This window comes from Cucumis melo, chromosome 8 (genome assembly GCF_025177605.1).
Source record: "Cucumis melo cultivar AY chromosome 8, USDA_Cmelo_AY_1.0, whole genome shotgun sequence".
Taxonomy (NCBI): Eukaryota; Viridiplantae; Streptophyta; class Magnoliopsida; order Cucurbitales; family Cucurbitaceae; genus Cucumis; species Cucumis melo.
Window position 1 is genome coordinate 8,944,768 of NC_066864.1, and position 27,646 is coordinate 8,972,413.

The 27,646-nt window shown below is 35.5% G+C and overlaps 3 protein-coding genes across 8 annotated transcripts; 1 reads left to right on the top strand and 2 right to left on the bottom strand.

The window, feature by feature from the left end:
• Nucleotides 1-2,193: 2,193 nt before the first annotated feature.
• Nucleotides 2,194-4,009, top strand: LOC103500826 (S-adenosylmethionine synthase 4). The gene is made up of 2 exons (XM_008464261.3): nucleotides 2,194-2,410; nucleotides 2,536-4,009. The coding sequence occupies exon 2, from the start codon at nucleotides 2,548-2,550 to the stop codon at nucleotides 3,718-3,720; it is 1,173 nt and encodes a 390-aa protein (XP_008462483.1). The 5' UTR covers nucleotides 2,194-2,410; nucleotides 2,536-2,547; the 3' UTR covers nucleotides 3,721-4,009.
• Nucleotides 4,010-5,633: 1,624 nt separating this feature from the next.
• LOC103500825 (uncharacterized) lies at nucleotides 5,634-18,201 on the bottom strand. Of its 3 annotated transcripts, none has more exons than XM_051089125.1 (13): nucleotides 17,549-18,201; nucleotides 16,968-17,043; nucleotides 16,788-16,877; nucleotides 16,652-16,696; nucleotides 16,173-16,236; nucleotides 15,109-15,202; nucleotides 14,863-14,921; nucleotides 8,746-8,856; nucleotides 8,512-8,651; nucleotides 8,379-8,418; nucleotides 7,420-7,482; nucleotides 7,149-7,339; nucleotides 5,634-6,397 (listed from the first exon to the last, which is right to left on the bottom strand). In XM_051089125.1, exons 1-13 carry the CDS (start codon nucleotides 17,580-17,582, stop codon nucleotides 5,911-5,913), a joined length of 1,494 nt encoding a protein of 497 aa, XP_050945082.1. In that variant the 5' UTR covers nucleotides 17,583-18,201; the 3' UTR covers nucleotides 5,634-5,910. The 3 variants fall into 3 exon arrangements, with proteins under 3 accessions (XP_050945082.1, XP_050945083.1, XP_008462482.1); XM_051089126.1 differs by having other exon boundaries at nucleotides 5,634-6,380; nucleotides 16,173-16,253; XM_008464260.3 differs by having other exon boundaries at nucleotides 16,173-16,253.
• A 6,594-nt stretch (nucleotides 18,202-24,795) lies between these two features.
• LOC103500822 (thioredoxin-like 3-3) lies at nucleotides 24,796-27,614 on the bottom strand. 4 transcript variants are annotated; one of them, XM_008464256.3, is made up of 5 exons: nucleotides 27,317-27,614; nucleotides 27,174-27,231; nucleotides 25,937-26,096; nucleotides 25,804-25,829; nucleotides 24,796-25,350 (listed from the first exon to the last, which is right to left on the bottom strand). In XM_008464256.3, exons 3-5 carry the CDS (start codon nucleotides 26,072-26,074, stop codon nucleotides 25,131-25,133), a joined length of 384 nt encoding a protein of 127 aa, XP_008462478.1. In that variant the 5' UTR covers nucleotides 26,075-26,096; nucleotides 27,174-27,231; nucleotides 27,317-27,614; the 3' UTR covers nucleotides 24,796-25,130. The 4 variants fall into 4 exon arrangements, with proteins under 4 accessions (XP_008462478.1, XP_008462475.1, XP_008462476.1 ...); XM_008464253.3 differs by having other exon boundaries at nucleotides 25,937-26,247; XM_008464254.3 differs by having other exon boundaries at nucleotides 27,097-27,231.
• Between the last annotated feature and the right edge of the window lie 32 nt (nucleotides 27,615-27,646).

A 27,646-nucleotide genomic window follows, 5' to 3' on the forward strand; every position in this document is an offset into this window, starting at 1 on the left:
TTTATTATATGTTATAAATATTTTAGTTTATTTTACTGCATTTAAAAATATCCATAAATTTATTTTTTTTTCTCCTCTTCTTCATGCAAAGTTGCATAAAAGAAAAATAGCTAAAAAAAAGTTTAAGAGTTCAAAAATTGGTTTAATTACAAATCAAAGTTTATATTGTGGCTTGTTTTCCTTTTTCTTTTTCTTTTCTTATTTTTGATAATTAAGTGTATGAACTTTAAATTCGGTGTTGTTGAGATTGTACAATTTTTTCAATATCAATATTAAAATGTGAAAACTAATAAAAGTGGCTTTTTTATTTTTTTTCTTGTTGAATTTTGGTTAAAGATTCCTGGTTAAACTTTTACCTTAGGAAATATGAAAACTAGTAATAAATTGTGAACAATACAATTTTTAAAAATAAATCAATGAACGGCAACATTTAGGTTTGTGTCAAATAGATTTCCTTTGTGATATAGATTTAATAACTTGTCATTGAGAAATTCAAATCAATTTTTTCTTAAATCACTAATTTATTGAATACTAATTGGGATGTTTAACGAGCATAAATTCTATTTCTAATATTAAAAAATGGATATATGTGATCATATCACAAACATATTAAACAAAACACAACACAACGTTAAATTAGAAGTTCATAGAGTTATTAAATAATTTTTAAAGTTTGAAAATTTTATGCTAAATTTATCATTTAACCTTAAAATATATAAAATCAAAGGTTGCATCAAGCTTTTCAACAACCTTGCATAAAGATTTGGTCTAAACTTGTAATGTTTTAGATGGAGTGGACAAATTTGATGGTTGAACTTATATGAAATGACTTACCATCAATATTATATATTTCAACTCACTCACCAACCCCACCAAATTTAAAGTATTATGCAATATTATTGTCCAACATCACTCCAACCTATCATGCTTATTTCCATACTTCGGTAATTTCTTACTCAACCGTTTTTCAAAAAAAATTTAACTGAGGTTATAAGGTTATAAGTAAGGTTTTAAAGGTTGATATCGTCGGAATTATCGAGGCCTTAAAATTTTATGGAGATTAATAAAATATCTATTTCGATGGATATTTTTGAAAGAATCAAAAAAGTAAAAAAAGTTAATTTAAATTAGTAGATAAATTGGGAGCATTTTCAAAACTAGCAAAGCTAAAATTCATCTCTCAAATTCATCTCTCTCGTCAATTTGAATAATTTTTTTCTATACTTTACAGATAGTTTCATTTTTCTTTTGCCATTCATAACAATTTTCTAAATTTTTATGATTTTTACTAATTAAAATACCTATTATTTATGTTATTTATGTTATATTTGTATTAGTGACATTTTGTTTTCTTTTTATTATTATTTTTACGGATTTTTTACATACAATGAAAACATTGATTCACTCTTATGTCTTTTAATTCACGAAAACATATATGACGACCAAAAATTTAATACCATGGTTATAAGAAATGAGGTGAGGTTGGTTGGTTTATAATAGATTGAATTATACAACTAATTCCATTAACAAAAGTATAACCATTTTATCACTAACACACAACACAAAGTCACTGAGATTTTTAGGAGTCTTCTTCTTATCTCATGTCTTTTAAAATTATATACTTCATTCCCCATTTAGAGCCTTACTTCCTAATTTCTATTTTCTATGTTCCAATACAATAATAAATCTCGGGTAGTATTTGTTATTTATAACAATAGTATCTATTCAAAAACCAATTAAAAATAATACCATTATTTACTATATTTCATATCATTTTTTATCATAATCATCCATTTCCAAAAAAGAGATAAAAACCATATATATGTCGAGCATAAAGTTAAAGAAATTCAATTCTCTCGACCTACACAAAATTCAATGGTGTTATGTTCAGGTTGATATTACACTATTTTGTATTAAAAGTTTGGTGGGTTTAACGGTTGGATTTTTTTTTTTCTTTCTTATCAATAAATTATTTTAGCTATATAAATCTAAATCTTAAATTTGAGATCCATCTTCAACTTTTAAAATTGATTTTCTTTTTTAATTAAAAAATGATGGATGTAAAGTAATAGATTGGAAAATGAAAATTTAAAATATAAATATAAATATAAATATAAATATAAATATAAATATATATATATATATATATATATATATATATAAAGTTTAAAATTTAAATGGTTTGGTTGAAAAGAAAGAATGAGAAGGAAGAGTGGAAGAGAAGTGATGGAGTTAGTTGAAAGGTTTCCTAAAAATGGGAATGAAGAACGATTCTTTGGAGTCTTTTAATTCATTCATTTCCTCTAAATCTAACCTATAAAAATCCTCTTTTTCACTTTCTTCTCTCAACTTCCTCCTCTCATTCTATCGCTTAAAATAATTCCTTAGAGGCCTTATCTTCAATTCTCAGGTCAGTTTTTCTCTTACCTCATCTTGTCGTTGTCATGTAGATGATCTTCTAATTGTTGCATTTTGTGTTTGTTTTGTGTTCTTTCAATTACTAGAACGTTCGTTTGATTTTATTTGTTGTATCAGCTGTTTATAATAATGGATACCTTCCTCTTCACTTCTGAATCTGTCAATGAGGGCCATCCCGACAAGCTTTGCGACCAAGTTTCCGATGCTATCCTCGACGCCTGTCTTGAACAAGATCCGGAGAGCAAGGTTGCTTGTGAGACCTGCTCCAAAACCAATATGGTTATGGTGTTTGGTGAGATCACAACCAAGGCTAATGTCAACTATGAAAAAATAGTTAGAGATACTTGCAGAGGAATTGGATTTGTGTCCGCCGATGTGGGTCTTGATGCCGACAACTGCAAGGTCCTTGTGAATATTGAACAACAAAGCCCTGACATTGCCCAAGGAGTCCATGGACACATGACCAAGAAACCTGAGGAGATTGGAGCTGGTGATCAAGGCCATATGTTTGGCTATGCCACAGATGAAACCCCAGAGCTCATGCCACTCACCCATGTCCTTGCTACAAAACTTGGTGCTAAGCTCACTGAGGTCAGGAAGAACAAAACCTGCCCGTGGCTTCGACCGGACGGTAAGACGCAAGTGACCGTCGAGTACAAGAATGACAATGGAGCAATGGTCCCTGTCAGGGTCCATACGGTTCTAATCTCAACCCAACATGACGAAACCGTAACAAACGAACAGATTGCAGCAGATCTGAAAGAGCATGTCATAAAACCTGTCATACCAGCAAAGTATCTGGATGACAAAACAATCTTCCATCTCAACCCATCCGGTCGTTTCGTCATTGGAGGACCTCATGGTGATGCCGGATTGACAGGAAGGAAGATTATCATTGATACCTATGGAGGGTGGGGTGCTCATGGTGGTGGTGCATTCTCAGGGAAGGATCCAACAAAGGTAGATAGAAGTGGTGCCTATATTGTTAGGCAAGCAGCAAAAAGTATCGTTGCTTCGGGACTTGCTCGTCGCTGCATCGTGCAAGTTTCTTATGCAATAGGAGTAGCAGAACCATTGTCGGTGTTTGTAGACACCTACAAAACAGGAAAAATCCCAGATAAAGATATCCTTGCTCTAATTAAGGAGAATTTTGATTTTAGGCCTGGAATGATTGCAATCAATCTTGACTTGAAGAGAGGAGGAAACTTTAGATACCAAAAGACGGCTGCTTATGGTCATTTCGGCCGTGACGACACAGATTTCACTTGGGAAACTGTAAAGCTTCTCAAACCAAATGCCTAAATTGGATCTCAAATCAAATTATAATATCTGCAAGTGATCATCACAACCATCAGATGATCAGTGTGCTTGCAGGAAAAATAAGAAAAAAAAAAAGCTTTTGTTTGTTTTTTTTTTTTTTTTTTTTTCTTTTCTTTTGATGTTTATTGTAAACTCAAGTGAGAAGCGTGGTTGAGATTTGCCAGCTCTCTGATTAGCTGAGGCAGCCCTGTCCTGAGTTTGTACAACTTTGAACTCTTCTATGTTCTTTATTCTTTTCATTACGCAATTTCAATTAAAATTTTACCTTTAATTTTTTTTGTTGCTTGCTGCTTCCAACTTCCAACTATGTACGTACGTGTATATATATACATACATACACTTGGTTCCTTTTGGATAAAGGAATCTGTCACATGATGATTAATAACAGAAAATGATTTGAAACTGAGTATCCATTTTAAATCTATGAGCAACTGCAGTTACTCACCAAAGCGATAAGAATAACTTCTATTGACATGATTTTCACCTGATCTTATTGTGTACTAAAGAAAAAAGAAAGACATTTTGGAGTTATCATACATGTATTGCCTTTAGGAATGAAACCACATATCCATCTACTATTTCACTCACTATAAAAATGAAATAATGAAGGGTAAAGAAAGAGTTGATTGTTCCTAAGGCATTCATCAATCTTTGTATAGGTGAAATAAGTAACCTTTGGAAATATTACTAAGCAGACAAAATGCTCTTCCTATAGAAAATTATTGTAATGAGTAACGATTTTAGTGTATAGAAACATTTTTAAAAAATTATAAATATAGTCAAATCCACGTTATTAATGCATCACATATTGACAAAATCATGACCACACACAAGCAATGTGCCATATTATCAAATACCATGGCCTACGTTGACAAAACCTCTAAGACATTGCATTCAATCTCCTAAAGAAAAGTTTTGCATCATAATTGAAAAATGAAAAAGTCGAACAATCAAGTACTTAGAAAAGAACTCAAAATTAGGAAATTGAGAACATAAACTTGATGGGAAATTAAGGAGGCAAGCTAACTTTTAAAAATCCTACTACTTTTATGATTTTCTAATTTGTGTTTGAATTAAAATGAAATGTTGGTAAAATTATAAATTTGGATTTGTGAAAGTTCAAGTTTAATCCCTGTCCTGTTATTTTAAAATTTTGGGGATAGAACCTCTCATAAATATGCTATTCTATCCCAATCAAATGATAGTTAATTATATATTTTTTTTCTTTTTAATCGAAGTCACTGAGACCAAATTTATTTAGTTGTAAATTCTTTTAGATGTTTTAATTGATTATCACAATGCTCAATACTATTTTCTTTAATCACCTCTATTGAATTCCAAATCATAAAATTGTCTAAATCTAAATACTAAATAATTGTATTGTAAAATATCAATATTTGCCTTAATAGAGCGACCCATTTAAATGTCTAGTCAATACTACAATCGCGTTAGATCAATGTTTTCCAAATGGGAAATCCAACTGAAGATAAATTGCGGTCTTTCAAGGCCTATTCTTTGCCTCTTATATTATCTTCGAGTTAGTAGTTAGCCTATGAACAAAGTCACTGTTGTGTTTCTTATAATGACAAATCAAATGAAACGGATAATTTGAAAGCAAGCAAAATGAAGACATATCCCAATTGGTCAATACACAACTCTTTCCCGGTGCACCTACTTATCCCAACCACTGATACTTTATTTGAAAAAGAAAAAAAAAAAAAGTACATAACCTATCTCTGAAGATCAAAGGTGTGAATTTCCTACCGCCTTGAACTTGAAACAATGACAGAACATCAAACAAGAACCAATCAACTAATTATGATACAATGAAAGAACATCGGAAAGAACCGATCAATTAAACGATTAAAAATGGAACCGACATCACACAACAAGCATTAAACCAAGAAGTGGTGTTCTCCCACTTTCAAATACATAAAAATAATATTAATATTTAATGAACAATGCCGAAATTTTCTTAGTACGAACATTTCATTAGAGATGCAAAAACTAGAGTTTTGTCATAGCTCCATGATGGAAGAATTCGAATGAATGTCGAAGACTCGAAAGAGAGGGTTATCATGGCATACCAAGAATGCAGATGACTATAGCATATAAATCATGTATAGGATAAACATAAGAGTCATAGATAATCCATAAATTCAACCTACTCGTTCATGAGCCTTTGGTGCAGAAAAGGTGAAGGATATCATCACTTAAACAACTAAGCAATCCTCGATCGAAGCCATATGAATACTTCACATCACGAACAGGATGCTTATGCACTTTAAGATGCTGAACAGACCTAAAAGAAGGCAATTCTTGCAAGATCAAGTCACCCATTACTGCATCTGCGGATACAAACAAGCTATTGCAGCCTTGGAGATCTATGATGGTAGACTTTGGCAAGCGTATTGCATCTATATTGGCATATGCTGAACCCAACTTCGAAAATTGGTGATGGTCTTCTTTCTTGAATGCCACGTGACAGCCATCAACTCTATGTCCAGTAGTATGAGAAGGGGAAGGTGAAGGCTGAGAATAAACTATCTCATTGGACATTCCAACTTTGGGACGGTAAGAAGCAACAAGTTCGTCTCTACTTGAGCAATAGGCAAGAGATGTACAAACTCCTTGATTTGTTTCTGGAATCAAAAACGGCCTTCAAAGAATGCCAATTGTACGATATCAGAAACATAATATCAGAAACATGCTAAGAAGCACAAACACTTTAGTTCATTTAGTATAATTTAGTATATCTATGTCCAACACATGTGTGTTGGACAAGTATCGAACAATTGTTAGTGCAACAAATATATTAGACATGTATAGAACAATTGTTGAGTAGATTAAAAAGACACGTATATGAACAATAATAAATTTGATTGTGAAATACATAAAAAAAATTATACATTTAAATACATCAAACAGCCCACTTAGTTTGAATTTTCTCCAAGTATAGAAATGATACATATTTATTAAAATGTATACTTGATGTGTGACATTGTTGTATGTGTCCTAATTTTAACAAAAATGACTTGCTGTGTCCTATTCATGTCTCACATCTGTATTTGACTAATATACCACAAGGAGACAACTATATTTAGGAAACATGTGGCACAAACTAGTACAGAGCCTTTTTTCTAGCAACTAAGGTGGTACTGACTGAGGTAGATAGAAATAGAAACTAATATACCACAAGGAGACAACTATCTTGTGTGACATAATAAATCCACAATACATTATGTTGAATAGTAACAACAAAGTTAATATAGAGTGACGTTGCATTACATTAACAAGAAAGGAATTGATGGCTCAAGAATGCCTTTGTGATAAAGGATCGAATATGATTACTCTACAAGTTTTGGTTATAAAGCACAGTGAAAATTGAAGCACAGATTCATAGAACTTACCCTTCTTCTAATGCATCAAAGTTCCATTGACATATGCCATATGCAGAAGCAGATAAAATAGATTTATCATTAGAAACAGTTGAGTAACTTGAAAGAGAATGTATTGTATGGATTGGATTGTTTGTCAAGCCTTGTAATATTTTCAGGGGACCCACAGTTTGTCGCATATCGAACATCACCAGCAAACCATTCTGAAAGCGGGAGAAACTATTAAATTACCGATCATAGGCGCAACAGAAGCTTCTTAATTGAATAAGAACGGTGGACTGACCTTCAATCCAGCATAAACATGGTGTGAACTATTCTGATCCCATGAACACGACCAAGCAGCTTCCTAAAGACACAAGAAGCAGTTTATACATAACACGTTGAGACTGACGGTTGATAGATGTTATATTATAGTTAGTTTAGTATATTCCCCTGATAGATACACAAAAAAAGTATTTGTTTGATATAAACTATATTAGACTTAAAAGCTCGCAGTGAGACTTGGACTTAAAAGTTAAAACCAGACAGAAACGGAGACAGAACCAAAGACAAATGCCCCATAAACACAACCAAGCAACAACCTTGTAGCCATGTTGTTTAATTTAGAAATTCTAAAATCAAATGCAAAAAAAATTCCATATAGTTTACATCATCAAAAATGATAGATACTCAATAAGAAGCATGATACCAGAAAAAATACTCTGAAACCAAAATTACAAATAGAGAGATTGCAGTAAGACTTGATGAGCTTTTATACCATAGACTTGAAACAAACAGAAACATTGTCAAAATCTACGAAAGATTTCATGAACATGAACATGATAGAAATGACAGCATAGTCTAAGCATGATACCAGAACTAGAACTCCAAAATTTGAGTAATGAAGAAGACAATTTAGCTTCCTTCTCTAGCTAGTGTTGTCCATTAAACGATGCCATGCCAGTCCAAGAACAGCATTGCTCCTGAGTCCTACTATTTTTATAATTTGTCTTCTTGTTGCAAATTCAAATTTACTAAAAATGTTGGTTAAATTATTATTTTAAAAAATGGTTTCAAGAAAGTTAAAATTTAATCTTAGAATTACATCTTGATGAGTTTATAAGATCTCATAAGTTATCAATTTTGACCTTCCGAAATAATTTGTTCTGTAAAAGTTGAGAGACTGCTACATTACTACTTTACAAGAAAAATTAACGAGTATTTATTTAACACAATAATCTAGGTAAAGAATGGAAATTTTACCGGTAAATCATAGTCGAGGATGATATGGTTGCTTTCCATACTGCAATGATTTCATAGAATAGGTAAGTCAAGTGGAGAAATATATATGAAGAACAATATATTCAACTTCAAAAATGTAAAGAAGTTAATTTACCTGAGTATAGCTAATTTCTTCCCCAATGAAGAAAAAAGCACAAGGTTTCTAGCAGCCGGAGAAATATGCAAGTCCCTTACAGCATTAGTACAAAAGGGGATTCCTATATCTTCCCTTTCATATGGAGACATTAAGCTTATCTGAAGAAGGTATATTTACAAACAGAAACACTATTGGTTTCCAATATTAAATGCCCACAGTGGTTGAGTTCATGACAAAAACCAGAAGCCATACCTTCGTAAGTACATGTGTCCCACCAAAACCAGACTGCCTTCTTGCAACCAAAACAATTTGGTTAGAGGCATCTACATCGATCAATCGTGCACCATCCACCATAAGCTCTTTCTAAATTACCAAACTGTGACGTCAGGATTATATGAGTGAATAACTTTTAGAAGGGAACTGTCACAATTCAATTAACTTTCTAGATATAACATATATTATAATTTATTGAAAGCAATTAACAACAACCCAAGGCTTACGAAAAACCATGATGCTTTAGTTTTTATTATTTCCCTTATGAATGAATACAATAGGTACAAATGGAGAGAATAAATAGAGTACAATAGGAGTAAGAAAGGAAAAGATTTAGGAAATAAAATCTTCTATATTATTCTTTCCAAAAATACTATAAGGAAAAAGCCCTACTAATTCTAACACTCCCCTCAAGTTGGGACGTAAATATCAATGAGTCCCAACTTGCTAACACAAAGGTCGAAGTGTGGTCTGAGAAGCCCCTTAGTGAGAACATCAGCAACCTGTTGGCTCGAAGGAATGTACGGAATGCATATGCTTCCACTGTCAAGTCTTTCTTTGATGAAATGTCGATCAATCTCAACATGTTTAGTTCTATCATGTTGAACTGGGTTGTTAGCAATACTAATAGCGGCTTTATTATCACAAAAAAGCTTCAATGGTGTCTCACATTCCTGATAAAAATCTGACAAGACTTTCTGAAGCCAAATTTCTTCGCATATTCCCAAACTCATAGCTCTGTATTCAGCCTCAGCACTGCTCCTGGCCACAATACATTGCTTCTTACTCTTCCAAGTTACAAGATTGCCCCATACAAAGGTACAATAACCGAAGGTAGACTTTCTGTCAACAACAGATCCTGCCCAATCCGAGTCAGTATATGCCTCAATGGTCTTTCTACTTGTTTTTCTAAACATCAACCCTTTACCAGGTGTATTTTTCAAGTATCTTAGAATTCTGTTAACAGCTTCCAAATGTTTCTCATAGGAAGCCTGTATAAACTGGCTGACAACACTCATGGCAAACGAAATATCAAAACGAGTATGGGATAAGTAAATTAATTTACTTACAAGACACTGATATTGTTATTTATCAACTGGAACTTGATCATCAAAGTTTCCTAGTTTACAGTTGAATTCAATAGGAGTATCAGCAAGATGACATCCCAATATACCTGTCTCGGTTAGCAAATCAATGGTGTATTTTCTTTGAGACACGGAGATACCTTCTTTTGATCTGGCCACCTCCATTCCAAGGAAATATTTCAGATTTCCCAAATCCTTGATTTCAAATTCATCACCCATTCTCTGCTTTAGTTGACTAATTTCTGTTTGATCATCTCCAGTCAAAACAATGTCATCCACATAAACTATTAGAATAGCAATTTTCCCTGTCTTGGAAACCTTTGTAAATAAAGTATGGTCAGAGTGCCCTTGACTGTACCCTTGAGACTTGACAAAGGTAGTGAATCTGTCGAACCATGCTATCGGAAACTGTTTCAAACCATATAGGGATTTTTGGAGTTCACACACCTACTGACCAAATTGGGCTTCAAATCCTGGCAGGGGACTCATGTAGACTTCCTCCACAAGCTCTCCATTCAAAAAAGCATTCTTAACATCCAATTGGTATAGAGGCCAATCTTTGTTCACAACAACAGATAGCAGGACTCTAACAGTATTCAACTTAGCAACTATAGAAAAGATTTCCGAATAGTCAATACCATGTCTGAGTAAATCTTTGCAACTAACCTTGCCTTGTGTCTATCAAGCGTACCATCTGTTTTGTATTTGAGAGAAAACACTCATTTGCATCCTACAGTTTTATGTCCCTTGGGTAGAGCACAGATCTCCCAAGTTCTATTCTTTTCAAAAGTCTTCATCTCTTCCATAACAGCATTTTTTCATTCAGGACACTCCAGAGCAGTGTAGATATTTTTCGATATTATGGTAGAGTCAAGGCTTGCTGTAAACGCTCTAAACTGTGGAGAGAGATTATCATAGGAAACATAGTTTCAAATAGGATGTTTAGTGCAGGATCTAGTACCTTTTCTCAAAGCAATGGGAATGTCAAGAGAGGGATCATACTCATCAAGTTTTCCTTGTATGATCCTGTTCAGCTTCATTGTTGCTGGTTTCTATTCTAACCTCAGTCTCATCACCACGATTCTTTTCTTCCATATTTTCAAGAACAGCAACATCAGACCTGTCATTCTCATTCATCGTATTATTAGTACAAGATTCTGTAGGGTTTTCCATACCTTGGTCTCGAGGAGGTTCGAGGTCTTGGACTGGAGCTGACGGTTGACTAGTAGGGGACCCAACTTCCTTTCTGAGATTCCTCCTATAGCATGTTTTCCAGGGAACTTGGTTTATGGGTAAGATTATGGGATGAGGATCAACGTCAGATACGGTACTAGGAGTAGGTTCAATAAATTCAAATGTGCTATTAGACTCTTCACTCACACTCTCCCCCTAAAGATGGCTAACGGAAAAGTAGGGTCGGTTCTCACATAAAGTAACATCCATAGTGACAAAGTATTTCCTAGACGGCAGGTGAAAACATTTATAACTGCGCGGGTGAAGGGAATATCCAACAAACACACAAGTCTGAACTCATGGGGTAAATTTGGTCTTATTAGGACCAAAATTATGGACATAAGCGGTACACCCAAACACACGAGGAGGAACCTTAGAGACAAGGCAAGTAGAGGGGTAAGATTCCTTAAGACAATCTAAGGGAGTCTAAAGGTGGAGGATACGAGAAGGCATTCTATTAATTAAGTGAGCGGCTGTAAGAATAGCATCTCCCCACAGGTATGATAGAAAGGAAGTAGTAAGCATAAGGGAATTGGCTACTTCCACAAGGTGACGGTTTTTTCGTTCGGCCACTCCATTTTGTTGAGGAGTGTAGGCACACGAGGTTTGGTGAACAATCCCCTTGGAGGCTAGAAATTCACTAAGGTTATGGTTTTGGAATTCCCGACCATTACCACTTCGAAGAATTGCAATTTATGTATAGAATTGAGTTTCAATAGTATGGTAGAAGTTTTGGAAAATGGATGAATCCTTGGATTTATCTGTGATAAGGTAGACCCAAATAAGACGGGTATGTCATCGATGAAAGTTACAAACCACCGCTTTCTCGATGAGGTGGTGACCTTGGAAGGACCCCAAACGTCACTATGATGAGGGTAAACGGTTGTGTAAGCTTCTGTGGTTGTGAGGGAAAAGAGACCCGATGTTGTTTAGCCCGGATACACACATCACAAGATAGAGAAGAGACATCAAGTTTAGAAAAAATGTGGAAAAATAAATATTGCATATATGTAAAGTTTGGGTGACCCAGTCGAAAATGCCACAACATACAATCTTGTTCAGAAGTGCTAAAGTAGAATGACAGTAAACTAACTCTAGACAAACTACTACAGAAGGTATCATCATCAAGGATGTAAAGTCCCCTGCTTTGCCAAGCAGTGCCAATCGTCCTCCCCGAGCTCATGTCCTGAAAATAAACCGATTCAGGTAAGAAGATAGCTTTACAATGCAACTCACGAGTGATCTTGCTTATAGATAACAAATTGTAAGACAGTTTAGGGACATGCAAAACATTCTGGAGAGCAAAACCGTCAAAGGGAACTATTTGTTCTTTGCCAATGATCGGAGCTAGAGAGTCATCGGCTATTTGAATTTTTTCATTACCGGCACACGGGCCATACGAGATAAAATGTTCCGAAGAACCTAACAAGTGATCTATAGCCCCCAAGTCTAAGATCCAGGGATTCTTCCATCAACGCTAATAAGCCCAAGGGACTGAGGCACTCTTGACTGAGCAATGGCACCCAAAGTCGGAGTCTTGGTCTGGCTCGCAATAGGACCAGTTGATTGAGAAGTGCTGGCAAGGGTAGTCTCACTAATGTACGCACGTCCTGAGTTCTGTTTTTCGTTGGAGGACTGTTTCTTACCTCCTGGGGGACGACCATGGAGTTTCCAACATCGATCCTTGGTGTGCCATTGTTTCTTGCAATGCTCACACACAGAGATTAACTTCCCATTATTCTTGTCACTATCATGATTTGAGGACCGAGCCCTAAAGGCAACGATGTCAATGGTAGGGGTAGTCAGTACACCCATAGCATTAGTGCGATCCTCTTCCAGGCAGACTTCAAAACAAACTTCTATTATGGAGGAAAGAGGTCTTTGTCCGAGTATACGACCACAAACAGTATCAAATTTGGGATTAAGTCCTGCAAAGAAGTCATAATCATGGTCAGCCTCTTCAAGTTCAGCATATTGTGTACCGTCATTTGGTATGTCCCAAATTGTCTCTCTGCACAAATCCATCTCTTGCCAGAAGAGAGAGCTTGTTAAAATAGGTAGTCACGTCCAGGGGCCCTTGTTTGCAATTATGGACCTGTTTTCACAGTGTATACAATCGATAGGCATTCTGTCGTTTCGAGTAAAGAGTCTGAGTTGTATCCCACAGATCTTTTGCAGTGGCTGCATATAGTAGAGGTTTGTCGATATGTGGTTCCATACTATTAATCAGCATGGACCGAATAAGTGAGTCCTCCCCCTTTCCAAAGCGTCCCCTGGTGGAGGACGTACAGTCTCTCTAGTTAAGAAGCCGAACTGGTGGGGAACTTCGAGGAACATCTTTATTGATAGGGACCAAGAGAAATAATTTTGCCCATTTAATTTTTCACCTGAAAATTTCCCTGTATACGAACCCAAAGAGCCAGTTATATAATTTGACGGTAAATTAGGGAACGAAGTTACCGAGTTCTTTGCATATATCGGCAACTCGGTTGGTTTGGAATGCGTCAAAAACTCGTCCGCTTCAATGTCCGATCTGTTCTGGGGTTGATCAATCCCGTTACCAGAAAACAACGGTTGCTATAAAGAGTCAACATACAGTGGATACTTACTGTACAGATTTAACAAATTTACAGTTGAGGGTTGTTGTCCAGAGCTCATAGGCGGCGCGTGAGGATGCGGATGGCCGAAAGGGTTTGACGGTTGGACATCCGAAGGCGCGTAAAAGGGAATGGACTGGGCGGTGAGATGAAAAGGCGGCAACACGTGAGGCATCTTCTGGTCAGACGGCGGCGCATATGGCTGCGACACCACTCCCGTTGGGTAGATTGGCGGTTTCTGTAGGTTTTGGAGCAGTTTCTCCACAGCGGCGACGGCGGCGGCGGCAGTGACGGGTTCAGTTTCGATCTGGGTTTCTCCTAGGTTATTTTCTCGGGTTTCGTTATTGCTTTTACCATATTGAAAGCAATTAACAACCCGAGACTTATGTGGAAACCCGAGAACCGGAAGAAAAACCATGATACTTTAGTTTTTATTATTTCTCTTATGAATGAATACAATAGATACAAAGGGAGAGAATAAATAGAGCACAATAGGAGTAAGAAAGGAAAAGATTTAGGAAATAAAATCTTCTATATTATTCTTTCCAAAAATACTCTAAGGCAAAGCCCTACTAATTCTAACATAATTTATATTAGAGATCTCATTGGGATTAAACCAAACTCAATGTCCACTCCAATTATATACTGGTATCTTTCTGATTAATAATTCCTTCTTAGTTATGTTGGAACATGCTCATGTTTAGGCCATTCTCTTTCTTTTTTAGTCTTCACTGTTAGTTCTTGGGTTATACCTTGTATTCGGGTGGAGACAGGTCCCCCTTGTCTTACCTTATGAAGGTTTGGAATTAACTGTTTTAATTTTTTTAATTGCCAGTAGCCTTTGTATATAGTTACTGCCTCTCATAGCTTAATAATTTCCCACTCATGCAATCACATTTCAATTTTCATTAACTAAAAGAAGTTTAAGTTTAAAAAGTAAAATGACAATGGATGAATGATGATCACACAAAACAGTTTCGTATGATTGTTGGGTACAACATGTACAAACTTAAAACAAAAATACCCAAGGTCACCCAAAAAGAAAAGGGCTCGCCCTTCTAAATACTCAACACACCCAACCCCACTCTACTGTTTTTTTTCAAAATAAACGCTAGGAATGAAGCTAAGAACGGAATGTCAAAGAAGAAAAAAGCAACAATAAAAAATAACCAATAGAGTACCTTTAATATGAAACTGCAAGAAGAAACCTGGCTGCTAAACCTTAAGCCAAAATTATGCTCTGCACAAGATGTGGATTAATAAGACTCATTCCTCATCATTATTAAAGATTAATTCCAAAAGAAATGGGAATGGATAACCATCCACGATAAAATCATGAGCTCAAGCATTCCAGATAAACAAGATCCAATTAAAACAACAAAGATTCCAAAGTGCAGATGATATCTCTAACTAAACTCTGCAAGTACCAGATACAGATTTCCCCTGAAAGGTGCAATCAAGATTGGCTAGCACAGGTTTTCTCTGTGAATCTTCTAATAAATGCTCCAAATAATTTGTCCTCTGTAAAATATAAGATATTAACTATTTAAGAAAAAAAACACCATACATCAAACAAACATAGTCTAAAACCAATAATTGTATCGCCTTGGTTTAGAATTCATTAAGAGATAATTTTTACAACTCTTTTTCTTTTTCTTTTTTCCAATTATCAAGAGATAAAATTAGCAACTGGATGTTGTCAAATGTATTAGAAAAGAAAGGATGAGGTTATGTGCATTTCTCCTCCTCCTTCCTAGACACAGAATGCAGGACATGATTGGATTTCTAGTCAAAGAGATGTTTTCTCAACAGTTGGCTTCTGTCAGACAGCCATGCGACCATCCCAGCAGGACAAGTCCACCTAGAACAATCCTCAACACTTGTCTTCTGATTACAACAAAGAAATAAAATGTAATTTGTTCATATTCGCATTTGTTTATACTTGTGTTTACATAATTTCATTTCTATACATGAAGATTATACATCTATTCGGTGGCGAGAGACAAGAATAATAGTAGTAACTCAATAGGAAATAAAATATCTACGAATAAGCCAGTTTCAAACCATGCAATAATGGCCTTTGGAAACGGAAACTATGTGCATTTTTTATATGGTTCAATGCATCTCATGTTTTTCCATGACATGTAAGTGCGTAAATTCCACCAGCTTTAAAGACCTAACCTAGTCACCAACGCAAAAGCAAGGCACGACAAATTGAATATTGAAAATACTACTAGATGAAAACAATTTGAAACAAGACATATAAAATAGGATATCTGGCCAACAATCGAAAACGAACATAACAAAAGAAAATAGTCAAAATCCAAGAATGGGATGTATAACACTAAGCAAAACAAAAATTTAGAGGACAGGGTGAAGATGCTTCGAGATACGACAGGTGCCATCTCTAAATCAGAATTAAGTTATTCAAAAGATCAATTACGCAATGAAGAGGAGAAAACTATATGGAACTTTGCAATTAAAAATATACCTCAGAAAGTTCTTGAAGCTTCAATTGCAAATCTGTTTCTCTCTTTTTCCATTCAACTTCTTTTCTACACCAATTTGCATCCTAAATCAAATTGAAGGCGTATATATATAAGGGTTTGAAAGTAATAACAACAAACACATTGACATATTGGTGTTTATGTGCACTAAAGCACAATTATAAAAAATGATTTCCCTCCCTCCCTTACTCTCTCTGAGACGGGGAATAGGAAAACGTAATAATTTCTCATATATGAAAAGAGGTAATATTGTGAATAATAAGACATCAAAACTTCTAAAAATTAGAGGTTTTGTTTGAGATTAATGAAAAAAGTTAACATTTTTTAGACAAGGAAAGAAAGATGAGGCCACGCCTTTTTAGATTGTTGAAAGATAAAAAATGAAACGAAAGTTTGAAATGTATTAAGAGCAAATTTAGAAGATTTATATTATGAATTACTTTAAAGGGGTAATTTCACGGACCTTCTTCTCAAGAGAGGCACAAGTAGCTTCAAGTGACTTGATTCTCTGAAAAGGAAAAAAAGGCAGAATCCTAATCAAGATTAGCCTCCTCCTTAAAACTTAAAAACGCACATCAACCCTTAGAATTTAGGAAAACCTTTTGAGATTCTCCATCAGCAGCAACAATTCGTGGTGCAAAAAGTTTCCTGACATCCTTCGTGGAACACTTCCTATTACACTGTGGACACTGTTTTTGGAAGGAGGGAAGGTTAATTTTTGTGTAAATTAATCATAGTTTTATCAAAATGCAGAACCTAATCATTGTGTGGACAAATACCTTCCCTGCATTTTTACGTTGTTGCAACCATCTATTGATACAAGACATGCCATACAAGTGCCCACAAGGAAGACAACTGCAGTCACACGAGACAATTAGACGACTTTAAGGAACATTAACATGGGTAATGGTCCGGTTCATTAACAAGTTAATAGCGCTGACTATTCCAATTTCAACAGAAAGTATGAATTGCCAAAATAAAAGACCTAATCAAAAGAGACTACACATACTATCTTCTGAAAATAGTACAATCCCGTAAATCATTAAACCGTGAAGTCAAGAGTAGTGTATCATGAAGAAGCAATAGATATCATAGCCTATAAGGACAACTTAATTGAACAGATAATTCCCTGAAGTAGAGGCTACTCGATCCGAAGTTCAAATCTAAACTAGTTACAAATTTGCACGAGCTATTTACTTTATACCCCCATCGTAACTATCTTGAAACCAGTCACCAACGAAGTGGAAAAACAGAACTGACATATTATCAACCAATAATTCTAGTCTTTGACTGAACTTTTCGTTAAAGAAACACAAATGGGTATGAAGTGCAAGAGAGAATAAAGACCAATTGTTCGCACCAAATATGATGTTCACCGTAATTGGTCCACGCATCCATGCAAATAGAGCAAATCATGTCGTCATTTTCATTCCGATTCCATTCATTCTGCGAAGAACTCGCTTCACCTCCCTCGGTCCTTCTCCGCTTGTCTAACTCTTCCTCAACCCAAAACGAAACCCTAGCTTGAGCAGATCCGGTGGTACCCGTTTGTGAAGCCCTAGGCGATTGCAACACCTCAGGAACATAATCAACTCCTTCTTCCGCATGCCCTTCTACTGTTTCCTCACTTTCGTCAGTCTCCTCGTCGTCGTCGTCATCCTCCTCCTCCTCCTCTTCTTCTTCTCCTCCCCCGTCGTCAACATCTTCGACTTCGTAATGAACATGCAGAATGTCGGAGTCCGGCATTGAAGACTCGAAATGTGAAGACAACGAAGAGAAATCGCGTTTTATCTGTTTGCTCCTTCAAGCCCTATCCGACTTCTCAGATATGAAGCCCTAATTCTGTAACGGAAGCTATGGCGGTCGGCCGATAATGGCGTTTTCTTTCTGGAAGGCGTTTCGGATCGGTGGAAAGTGAGAAAATTTTTGTCAGCTTAGCTTCCCGCGCCGTTGGAAATTCTATCTTTCAGTATCGATATTTTGAAAATTTTCAACAACGCCTAAAGTAGAGGCTCTTCTGTCTTAAAGATTAATGAATAAATAAATAAATAAATACACGATCTTTATACTTTATAGTTTCAAAAATATATACAAATTTATTCTATTAATAAGAATTTTTCTAAAGTAAACATGATAGATCGAAAAGCTAATTCGACTTACTAAAATCGACCAAACTAAAGTGGTCGATCGGCTTTGGGAGAGGTTAGGATACCAACCCACATCATCTTATACTTTTCAAACTTTCATGCGTATTTTTATATAATTTTTAAATTGTTCGCAAAAATTTGGTTATACCGAAAATTTGATAATATATTGGAATTAAATATAAAATTAAGGGTTTTTTCTAAAACTAGTTATCTATTTATACTATATATAAAAGGATGGAGTCGATAAATTTTCTAGCCTCATTTTATCCTTTCGGTATAAGGTTTTTTTTGTTTTGTTTTAATGTCAATTTTGTCATTCACATAGTTTTAATATTTATGACCATTTTCACATCAACAAGATAAAAATTACATTTTCTTAACTTTTCATTTCTTATTATAATTTTTCTCAAAAATTTTAAAAATTTCTCTCCAATTAATTATGTCATTTAAATTTATCCAAATTCATTGACATCCCTCTCTATCCTTTTGTCTTCTGTCTCCCAATTATTCACATTCTCTTATCTCATATTAACTTTTTCTTATCTCTTTTAATCTTTCAAATTTTCTTTTCAAATATTTGGGTATAAATATCTCATTCTTTTGTTTTTATTTTCACTTATGTTTACAAGTCACAACGAAATTAGAAGTGAAAAATAAAAACAAATCAAATTATACTTTTCTATTTTTTTTTTTTTTTTGTTGGTATATTTTTTACATAGAAGTATGTTTGTATATATTCATTCATTTATAGGTTTCTTTTTAGTACACAACAGAAGTCGAGGAAACTTAACTACCAACTTCATGCTTGACATATAGATATGTTTATGCTCTTTATGTTTAAATTATGTAATATTGAGAATCTTTTTTAACGTAACCTTTGGAATCTTACTCATGTTTTTTTCTTCATTTAATTTTTTTATTAATGCTATTATAAATTTTGAAATAGTATATTATGATATTTCTAAATTTATGATTCATTTTCTATGCATTACGATGTAAATATAAAAATGATATAAATATGAAAGACTGTTCTAATTTTATAAAGTTAAGTTAAAACTATAATTTTTGTGTGTGTGATTTTCACATACATCGCACGCGTTGTTTACTAAGAAGAAAAAACACATCCAAACGGCAAAACTTGCTAAAAATGGTTGGGAGGAAAAAAACGTTGCGGTTGGGCTGGGCAAGGGAAAACGCCTTGGGCGAAAGGAGATTGCGGCTCGGAGACAGAATAGGATCGGCTTACAGCTAAATCGAAAGAGGCGTTGGTCATGGCTCAAACGAAAGGTGGTGGCTTATGGCTCAACGACTAAAGGGGGTCGGCTCAACGGATCGTCGATGCCACAGCTTGAACAGAGGGCGCGGCATGCGAGGCTAGCGACACGGATGAGGAGGAAAGCTTCGCGCAGTGGCTTGGCTTCATCTAACTATCAGCTGGGCTCAATTGACGTAAGTCGTCCCCAAGTCGGGCTCCTTTTCCACTTGAGCTGTGAGTCGTAGTCTTTTCGCTCGAGCCACACGCCCTTTCCATCCGAGCCGTTTTCCCTTGCCCAGCCCAACCACGTCTTCTTCCTCATCGTCTACCCCCGTTTTTCCTTTCTTTTTCTACTTGCACGAAGTTTGAGGTCCAATTACATCTTATTTTTAAATCCATTATATTTTTCTCTTTCCTCCTAAATTCAAATCACATCGACTATTTCTCTTCCCTAAATTTAGTATCATTTATCCTTACCTTTTCCGTACTATAAAATTTTGAACCCTGAAACTTAATTAATTTTTAAAAAACGAAGAAGAAAGTTTCATTCATCATGTGGAAAGGGAAGATAGATTTTTTTTTTTTTTTTGAGAAATTGGTAAATATAATCCAGTCGAACAAACTAAAAAATAAAATTACAAAATTCAAGACTTTATTCGACTTACTTGACTTCACTACTAACAATATATTGTATATCGTTTTCTTACTCTCTTACGTACAAAAATCAGTGGTTGTAATCATGTACTAAAAGAAGAGAAAATTAAAAGTATTATCGAACTTGATTTCACAAAATTGACATTGCATCATTTTTGTTTTTTGTTTTTGTTTTGCTCCACTCCATGCATATCTTTAAATCTTTCCTAACATTACAAAGTATTAACAATACTACAACATAAAATAAAATTAAGGCTAAGAGTGAGTAATAAGAAGAAAATTAAAGAAAGTCTAAATATAAGCAAATATTCAAATGTTTGCAAGAAAAATGGTCGAAGAGAATTCTTTATGTTGTGTACAAAAATAGAAATTACAAGACCTTCTAAACTTATATGAATTATTCTAGAAATTTAATCTTTTAAACAAAGAGATAGATTTGTCATGTTTAACCTCCCCTATCTCTTAGAATCTTTACATTTATATTAAGTAGGGTTGTGAGAATGTAACTAAAAGATAATAAATAATTAATATTTTTATTTTATTTTAATAATAATAATACTTAGATCATTTTAACTTTCACGTGTCATAAGTAATATTTTTTTTATTTTTTTTAATAGTTAATAACAATGAGATCATTTTAACCTTAATATGTCATAAGTAATATTTTTCTATTTGTTTTAAAAATTAAGACAGGCTCATTGCATTGTGTACGTGAGTGATTTTTCTTAAATTATCAACCTATTCTAAAATATTCAATAACAACAATTTTTATGTTTAAAAACAAATGCAACTATCGTATATTTAAGACTAAATGTTTTAAGAAACACACTATTAATTAATTCTAAAACTTCTTAATCAATAAAAATATAAAATATTAACATAAACAAGAATTAAGTAAAAAACATAATTGAAATTAGAGAAATATTGTAACGTCCCAGTAGATTCAAAAGTTGTTATGGAATAGGACCATCTTGACCTTACACTTAATTAAGGGTAAAGTTTTCCTTGGTTGATTATTTTTAATTATTGAAGTTTAAGGATGAAATAAATTAATTAATTGTGAAGTAACAAATTAATTAATGCTTTGGAAAGGGTCAAATGTGGCTTTAATGAAGAGAGAGAGAGGAGGGTTGCTATTGGATTAAAGTAGAAAAGAAAATAGTAATAAAAGAAGAAAAGAAAGTATTTTTGTGTGGGTTTTATTTTATTTTTTTTATTTTTGATTCTTTTAAAAAGGGGGCATTGGGAGGCGTGAAACTCATCACCTTCCCAAGAAAACCTAGCCCCAAATTGCTCTCACCATAGCCGCCGCCGCCGATCGACCAACGCATGCCACCGAGCCGACACCACCCTCCCAGCCGCGCCGGAGAATTTAAACCGAGTCAAGCCATCGCACGCCTAGGGACAGCTACGCACGCCGCGCCGTGTCTGCCAGCCGAAACTCGTCGCGCCGCTTCGATCCGAGGCAGAGCAGCCGAGTCGCGTAGCGTCGCTCCGATCAGGTGTTGAGGAGCCGCAGCCGATCCGTCAGCCAGCCGCGTCCTGCCGAGTCGCCGAGCAGCCCAGCCGGATCGTGCGCCAGCCGTCGCGTGAGCTGCGTCCTATCGAGTCGCCGAGCAGCAGCAGTCGACGGTAGTCAGCCGCGCACCTCCAGCCGTCGAACCCGAACCCGGAACCGCTCCACGCCCGCTCGTCCGAACCTGGAACTACTCCACGCCCGCTCGCCCGAACCCGAACCCGCGTCCGTGCCCACACGTGCCCAGCCCTCTCCACGTGCAAGCCACGCCGCGCCGCCTGCACTGCAAGCCGAGCCGGTCCCTGTTCTCTTTCCAACCGAGCCGCCAAGCCTAATTTGGCTCCTTCCATCCAATTTTTGGTAATTAAATTAATTACTTTGGCATTACCCAGTAAGACTCAATGTTTTTGGACACTAAATAATTTAATTTGGAATTAAATTAAATTATTTTCCTTAAGGGACGTCTTGGACCAAGTAACTGCTGCAGCGTGGGATTTCTTCAGTAGGGGCTCAGCATTGCAACCTCTTTCTAGGGTAAGTCATTTCACTGAGTTTTGAACCGTTAGTCGTTGGTGACTTAATTACGAATTTTGGCGTATTAAACAGTTAAGACCTTGTTGCTTGGAAAGCACACTTGCCTCGCGGTTAGAACTCGCCAAGTAAATCTCCAGGTAAGAGATTTCTACTACTAGCTCCATGTTTAGAATTATGAGGTCACGTATACCTTCAATTGTGCATGTTGAGGACTAGACTGTACGATGCATGAAATTAATGATAGTATGACGCGATTGATGATATGGTTATATTATAGCATGATGTTGTGATGACGAGAACTGTTATGGCTGTACGACGGGTGTCGAGATGGAGAGTGTAATGATGATTTATCTGTTATGTTATATGATGATGTCATGTGTATGTATACTGCGATTAGGGTACCTGTTAGCTTAACTTGTTAGAGTCGTACCTGCATGGGTGTCCTTCGGGATCACCACCTATTTAGGACTGTGCGGTCCGACGGGACACCAGTCTAGCATGGATATAGATATGACTCGAGTGACTCGACGGGGTCCTCGCATCCCGATTGTCCTAGGTGTCCCCCGGGGCACCGAAGACCAGAGTTACGTCCCTACGGGAGTGCATGTTGCACGTGTTCGGAAACGTGCCAGAGATTGGGTACCAGTTACAGGACTCTGACAGGAAGCTAACAGGCACCTAGTGGGACTAGTAGTGGGTCCCTTACTGAGTATTTTATACTCACTCTTTTCATGTCATGTTTTCAGGTAGAGGACGAGGTAAGGGCAAAGGCAAGCTGGCGAGCGACCAGAAGTGACCGTGGTGAGCCATAGGGATTTCTGCTTCCGCTTATTCTTGTTTTTGACGTTAGTACCTGAATTTGAATATTCTTCACTATTTACCATTTTTAAAAGTAGATAGGGCCCGAGTAGAACTTTAGAACGAAATTTCATTTTTTTTTGCATATTACTTTGTTTGGATTTTCATAAATAAATTTCTCAAACCTTATGCGTTTTACTAAATTTTATGACTTAAACCACTTGTTCTACATTTAGTAATGACTTCGACTCAGTATAAGGAGTTGGGTCGTTACAAATATCATTTAGACAAAATGGTTTAAAAATGATTCTCCATAGAGAAATATCATTTGGACAAAATGGTTTGAAAATGATTCTCCATATTAAGTAGTAAGATATAAGATAAATTGGTACAAAAGTAATACTAAAAATGCACGTGTTTTGTAATAGTTTCATTTACAAATTTTTTTTGTATACAACAAATTCGTATCATAAAACTAAAAAAAAAAAAAACAATGATATTTTCTTAAGCCGACTTTCAAGTTAATACATAAATATATTTTAGAAAAAAAGAAATTGAATATAAGATTAAAATATACCTCGAATCAAACCATTTGATACAATTCTTCTTTGCTTAGCAATAAAACTCTTGAAAATATGTGAAACTATTTATAGGGATGGAAGAGAAAAATGTGACATATTCAATTTGGTGTAGAATTTGAAAAGTTAAAGAGAAAATTTAATGAATTTAGAATGCGGACATATTTCATTTATTACTTATAGACATAATTATAATATATAACGATAACAAGTCTTTTTAATTAACTTCAATGATTAACGGAGGAGAATGCATAAGTTAACCTTTTCAATTGCTTATTATTAAGTCATAAAGTGGATCGATATCAATTGAAACCTCCATTTTCAATATGTAACCTACATAGACAAAGTTTGATTATGGGTATGATTGGAATTTTCAATATGTAGAAGGGATAAAAAAGGCAAAAAATGATTCTCCCGAATCCCTCTAGTATAGAGATAATTTAGCCTAATTATTAATCAAAATGATTAAATTTTAACCTCCTCCCTGCTCACAAATGGCCACAAAAATTTGATGCTAAGCTCACTTGAAAACTATAAAGCTTCTTTAGCCAAACTCTAATTGACTCTATATAGCATCTATAAATAATCATTCTTAAATCATTAATTGATCATGGAACTTGAGTTGATGAGTGAAGAAAATTTTAGTTGCAGGAGCTTGAACTCTAAACCGCATGCTTTGATAATATCTTAAATTACCAATTTAATCATTAATCCAGAAGTTTAAGCTAACAACGTAATATAGCATGTAACAATCATTACAATCATTAGTGTGTATTACGAAAATAAAAATAAAAAAAAAATTCGCATACAATTTTTTCTGTACAATGTTTTCCGTTCATAAGGTTCTTTTTTTTCTTGTAAACTAAAGTGAATAGACAAGTTGAGATCTACCAAATCTATATACGATATTATTCTCTTCCTGTTACTATTTACAATTTCTTTGGTTTCTTTTGCTTAAAAAATTCACCTACAACAAATATTCTCCATGCCAGAATGAGCATGAGCATACACACGGTGCTTGTACTATTAACAAACATGCCGCCACGTGATGAGATTAGTAACAAAAGAAGTTACAAGAAATAACAAATGTATGACGACAAAAGAAGTTGTAAAAAATAACAAATGTAAGACGAAATTACGTACCCATTATAAATTTACTATATAGGTATCAGTTCTTTTAAAACTTGACTTTGATCAGGAGTCGATACATGACGAGCATGTAGCAACTTAATCGAAATCAAAACAAACCTAACATCGACAACCGTAACTGTTCTACATGCCTTCAAAAGGGGAAAAACTAGCTCAAACCATTATGTTTATCAAGGAAAATGAGATTCAACAAACAAGCTCAATCTTTGAAGATCAAATACCAAAACAAAGCCATTAGCAATGTAGCTATATAGTGCGCATTCCTTCCTAATAATTAGGGATAATAATATGGTGCTCAACCTATCTTGTCTTTAAGAGTGCAACCACAACCTGTCGTGCAGTCGTTCCTCCCCAGCACCAAACATCTCATCCACTCTTTCACCGTCACGGTAAAAATGAAATGTCGGAGTGTAACGAATGTGTTGAGTTGTTTCTGGGCATTCATCAATGTCTGCATAGATGAAAGAAACTTTCGGAAAATTGTTACTCAATCGACAAAATGCTGGAAGAATCTGACTGCACACACGACACCTGAAACCAACAAGAAGAAACCTAATAAGCCTAGATTCTACTATATATATATATATATATATATATATATATCAACAAGCCAATCCAAACTGTCAAATTTTAGCACCAGATTCAAGCAATAAGCTCCCTGAAATGGAAAACAGAGCTTTGTTAATAAGTTTTAACATTAATCCCACAATTTAAGTCCTCTTTCTACCAGTGTACATCGAACAAAATTTTACAATTCCCCATTGATGAAACTGTTGCTAAGAACAAAGTCGAATGGTCAAATGAAATTTGAAGCAAGACGTGTCACTATGTTGAGACTTGGGAGAGAGGCAAAGGCATTTCTTATTCTAGTATTACGTCGTCTCTAACTTCCTTTCTTTGTTCTCTACGAGTCTTTTAATATTTGTCAAACAGGAAAAACCTTAAACACTTTGTGTTCAATCCTCTAAAAAGGTTTGGACTTACCAAGATGCCCCATAATTGATAACTGCCTGCAGAGTAATGGAATAATGAAAATCAAACAACAAAGTACCCAAGAAAACCTTGAAACTAGGGAAATGCGCAACAAAATTTGATGGGGAATTATAAGGAAGCTTACAGTGGTTTTGGAGGACTTGATTTGAAGAAGAACATCCTTGAAATCTTGATCGCTAGAAGCACTCTTCAAGTTGCCATGGTGATTGACTGGAAGACACGAACCAGTGCCTTCTAGCCCCTTCTTCTCCTTGTCCTCCATCTCCTTTTGGCTACGGCGACTACTGCTTCCAAATTTTGAGTAGTGAAGAAGTGAATTATGTTTCCTTTTCTAGGCTTCTAGCTAGTGATTTCCATAAAATGCATTCCACGTCGTTCCAATTAGAGAATCATAGTAACTACCCAACTTTCCAAGACCTCTAACTGAAGTCATTACTACATGCACGATAATTGAAAAATGAAATCAGCTGAAAATGACACATTCTAAGATGCACGCTCAGGCACACAAACTGGTATGTATAAAGCTACTAGTAAGTATGATCTAGCATACAAAATGCAATAATTAATAGGGTCCCAAAAACAATTATCATAACACATGAAATTTACATAGCATGCTTATAAATTTTTATCAATCAGTAAAAGCAAAACAAACAAGCTTTCTAAACTTGTTTTTGCAAGGTCAATGATGTGGTTCATGCCTTCCCAACTTGTTTTTTCCCTTGTTTTGTTAGGGCCCGCCTCTTAGGCCTTTAAGTTTGTTTTTAAACATGTCCAGCAAGTTGTAGGTTGGTTTAGAAAGTCTTTAAATGATAGGCTTCTCTCTGTTGTAAATGATAACTGGCATTTTGAATAAAACTTTCCCTTTGCTTTACCCAGCCAAAAATAATATCTATATAATTCTGGATTAGCACATAGGCATTCCAATATAGAGTCCTTTTGACTTAGAGAAACCTTACTCCAAACCTAAAACACAAGCCAAAATAACTTTGACCTTTATGCTCATATTTCAAAACGTAAATTCATCCATTTCTTTAAACAATTTATCCAAATTGTGGGCTAATTCAAATCCACTTCAAAACTACACATAATGATTCAAACCGATTCATAAACAATAAGAGTTCCATTACAAGTGACTTCAAGAACAATGAAAGGATTTTAGAGGGCAATACATGACAAAAAGTCATTGAACAGCCGAATCTACGCGCCTAATCCCTAGAATTTAACATCAAAACAATATGAGTGACCTAAGTTTTTGTTCAAACTTAGTGGGTGATCAAGAATTACCAATGAAACCCAAAAATCCCTCAGAAACTCTTAACTAGTACGAGAACAAACAGCGCCGGCGATCGACGAGAAGTTACCGCGGCAGCGACGAGCTTGAAGAACGTCAGCGGCGATTCTGGGCTGTGGCGGATAGGGCTGGAACAAGAAGATGGAGATAGAGAGATCGAGAGTTAAATAGAGAGAGAAGGATAAACGAGAAGGGAAGGGAATCATAACCAACCAAAGGCGGATATACGAAGACGGCGTGCGGTGGTCGTGGCCTGCGGAGACAGGGACGGCGGCGGAGTTGGGCGAAAGTCTGGCGTTTGCTACGGTTGGGTGGCCATGAGTGAGAGAAATGGAGAGAGGGAATGGGAAAGAACGATTGAGACTTAGCGTTGAGAAAGGAGGGCTGGTGGGTCGGTTGACGCCAACGGAGTCGGACTGGCTGGGCGGCAATGGGAGGAGTGAGCATGAGAAGACAGAGAAGATAGAGTTTCCTTTTTTTTTAATTCAATGGTCAAACCCTAGAGTCAAAGCCCAATCAATCCCACTCCACTCTAAATATGAA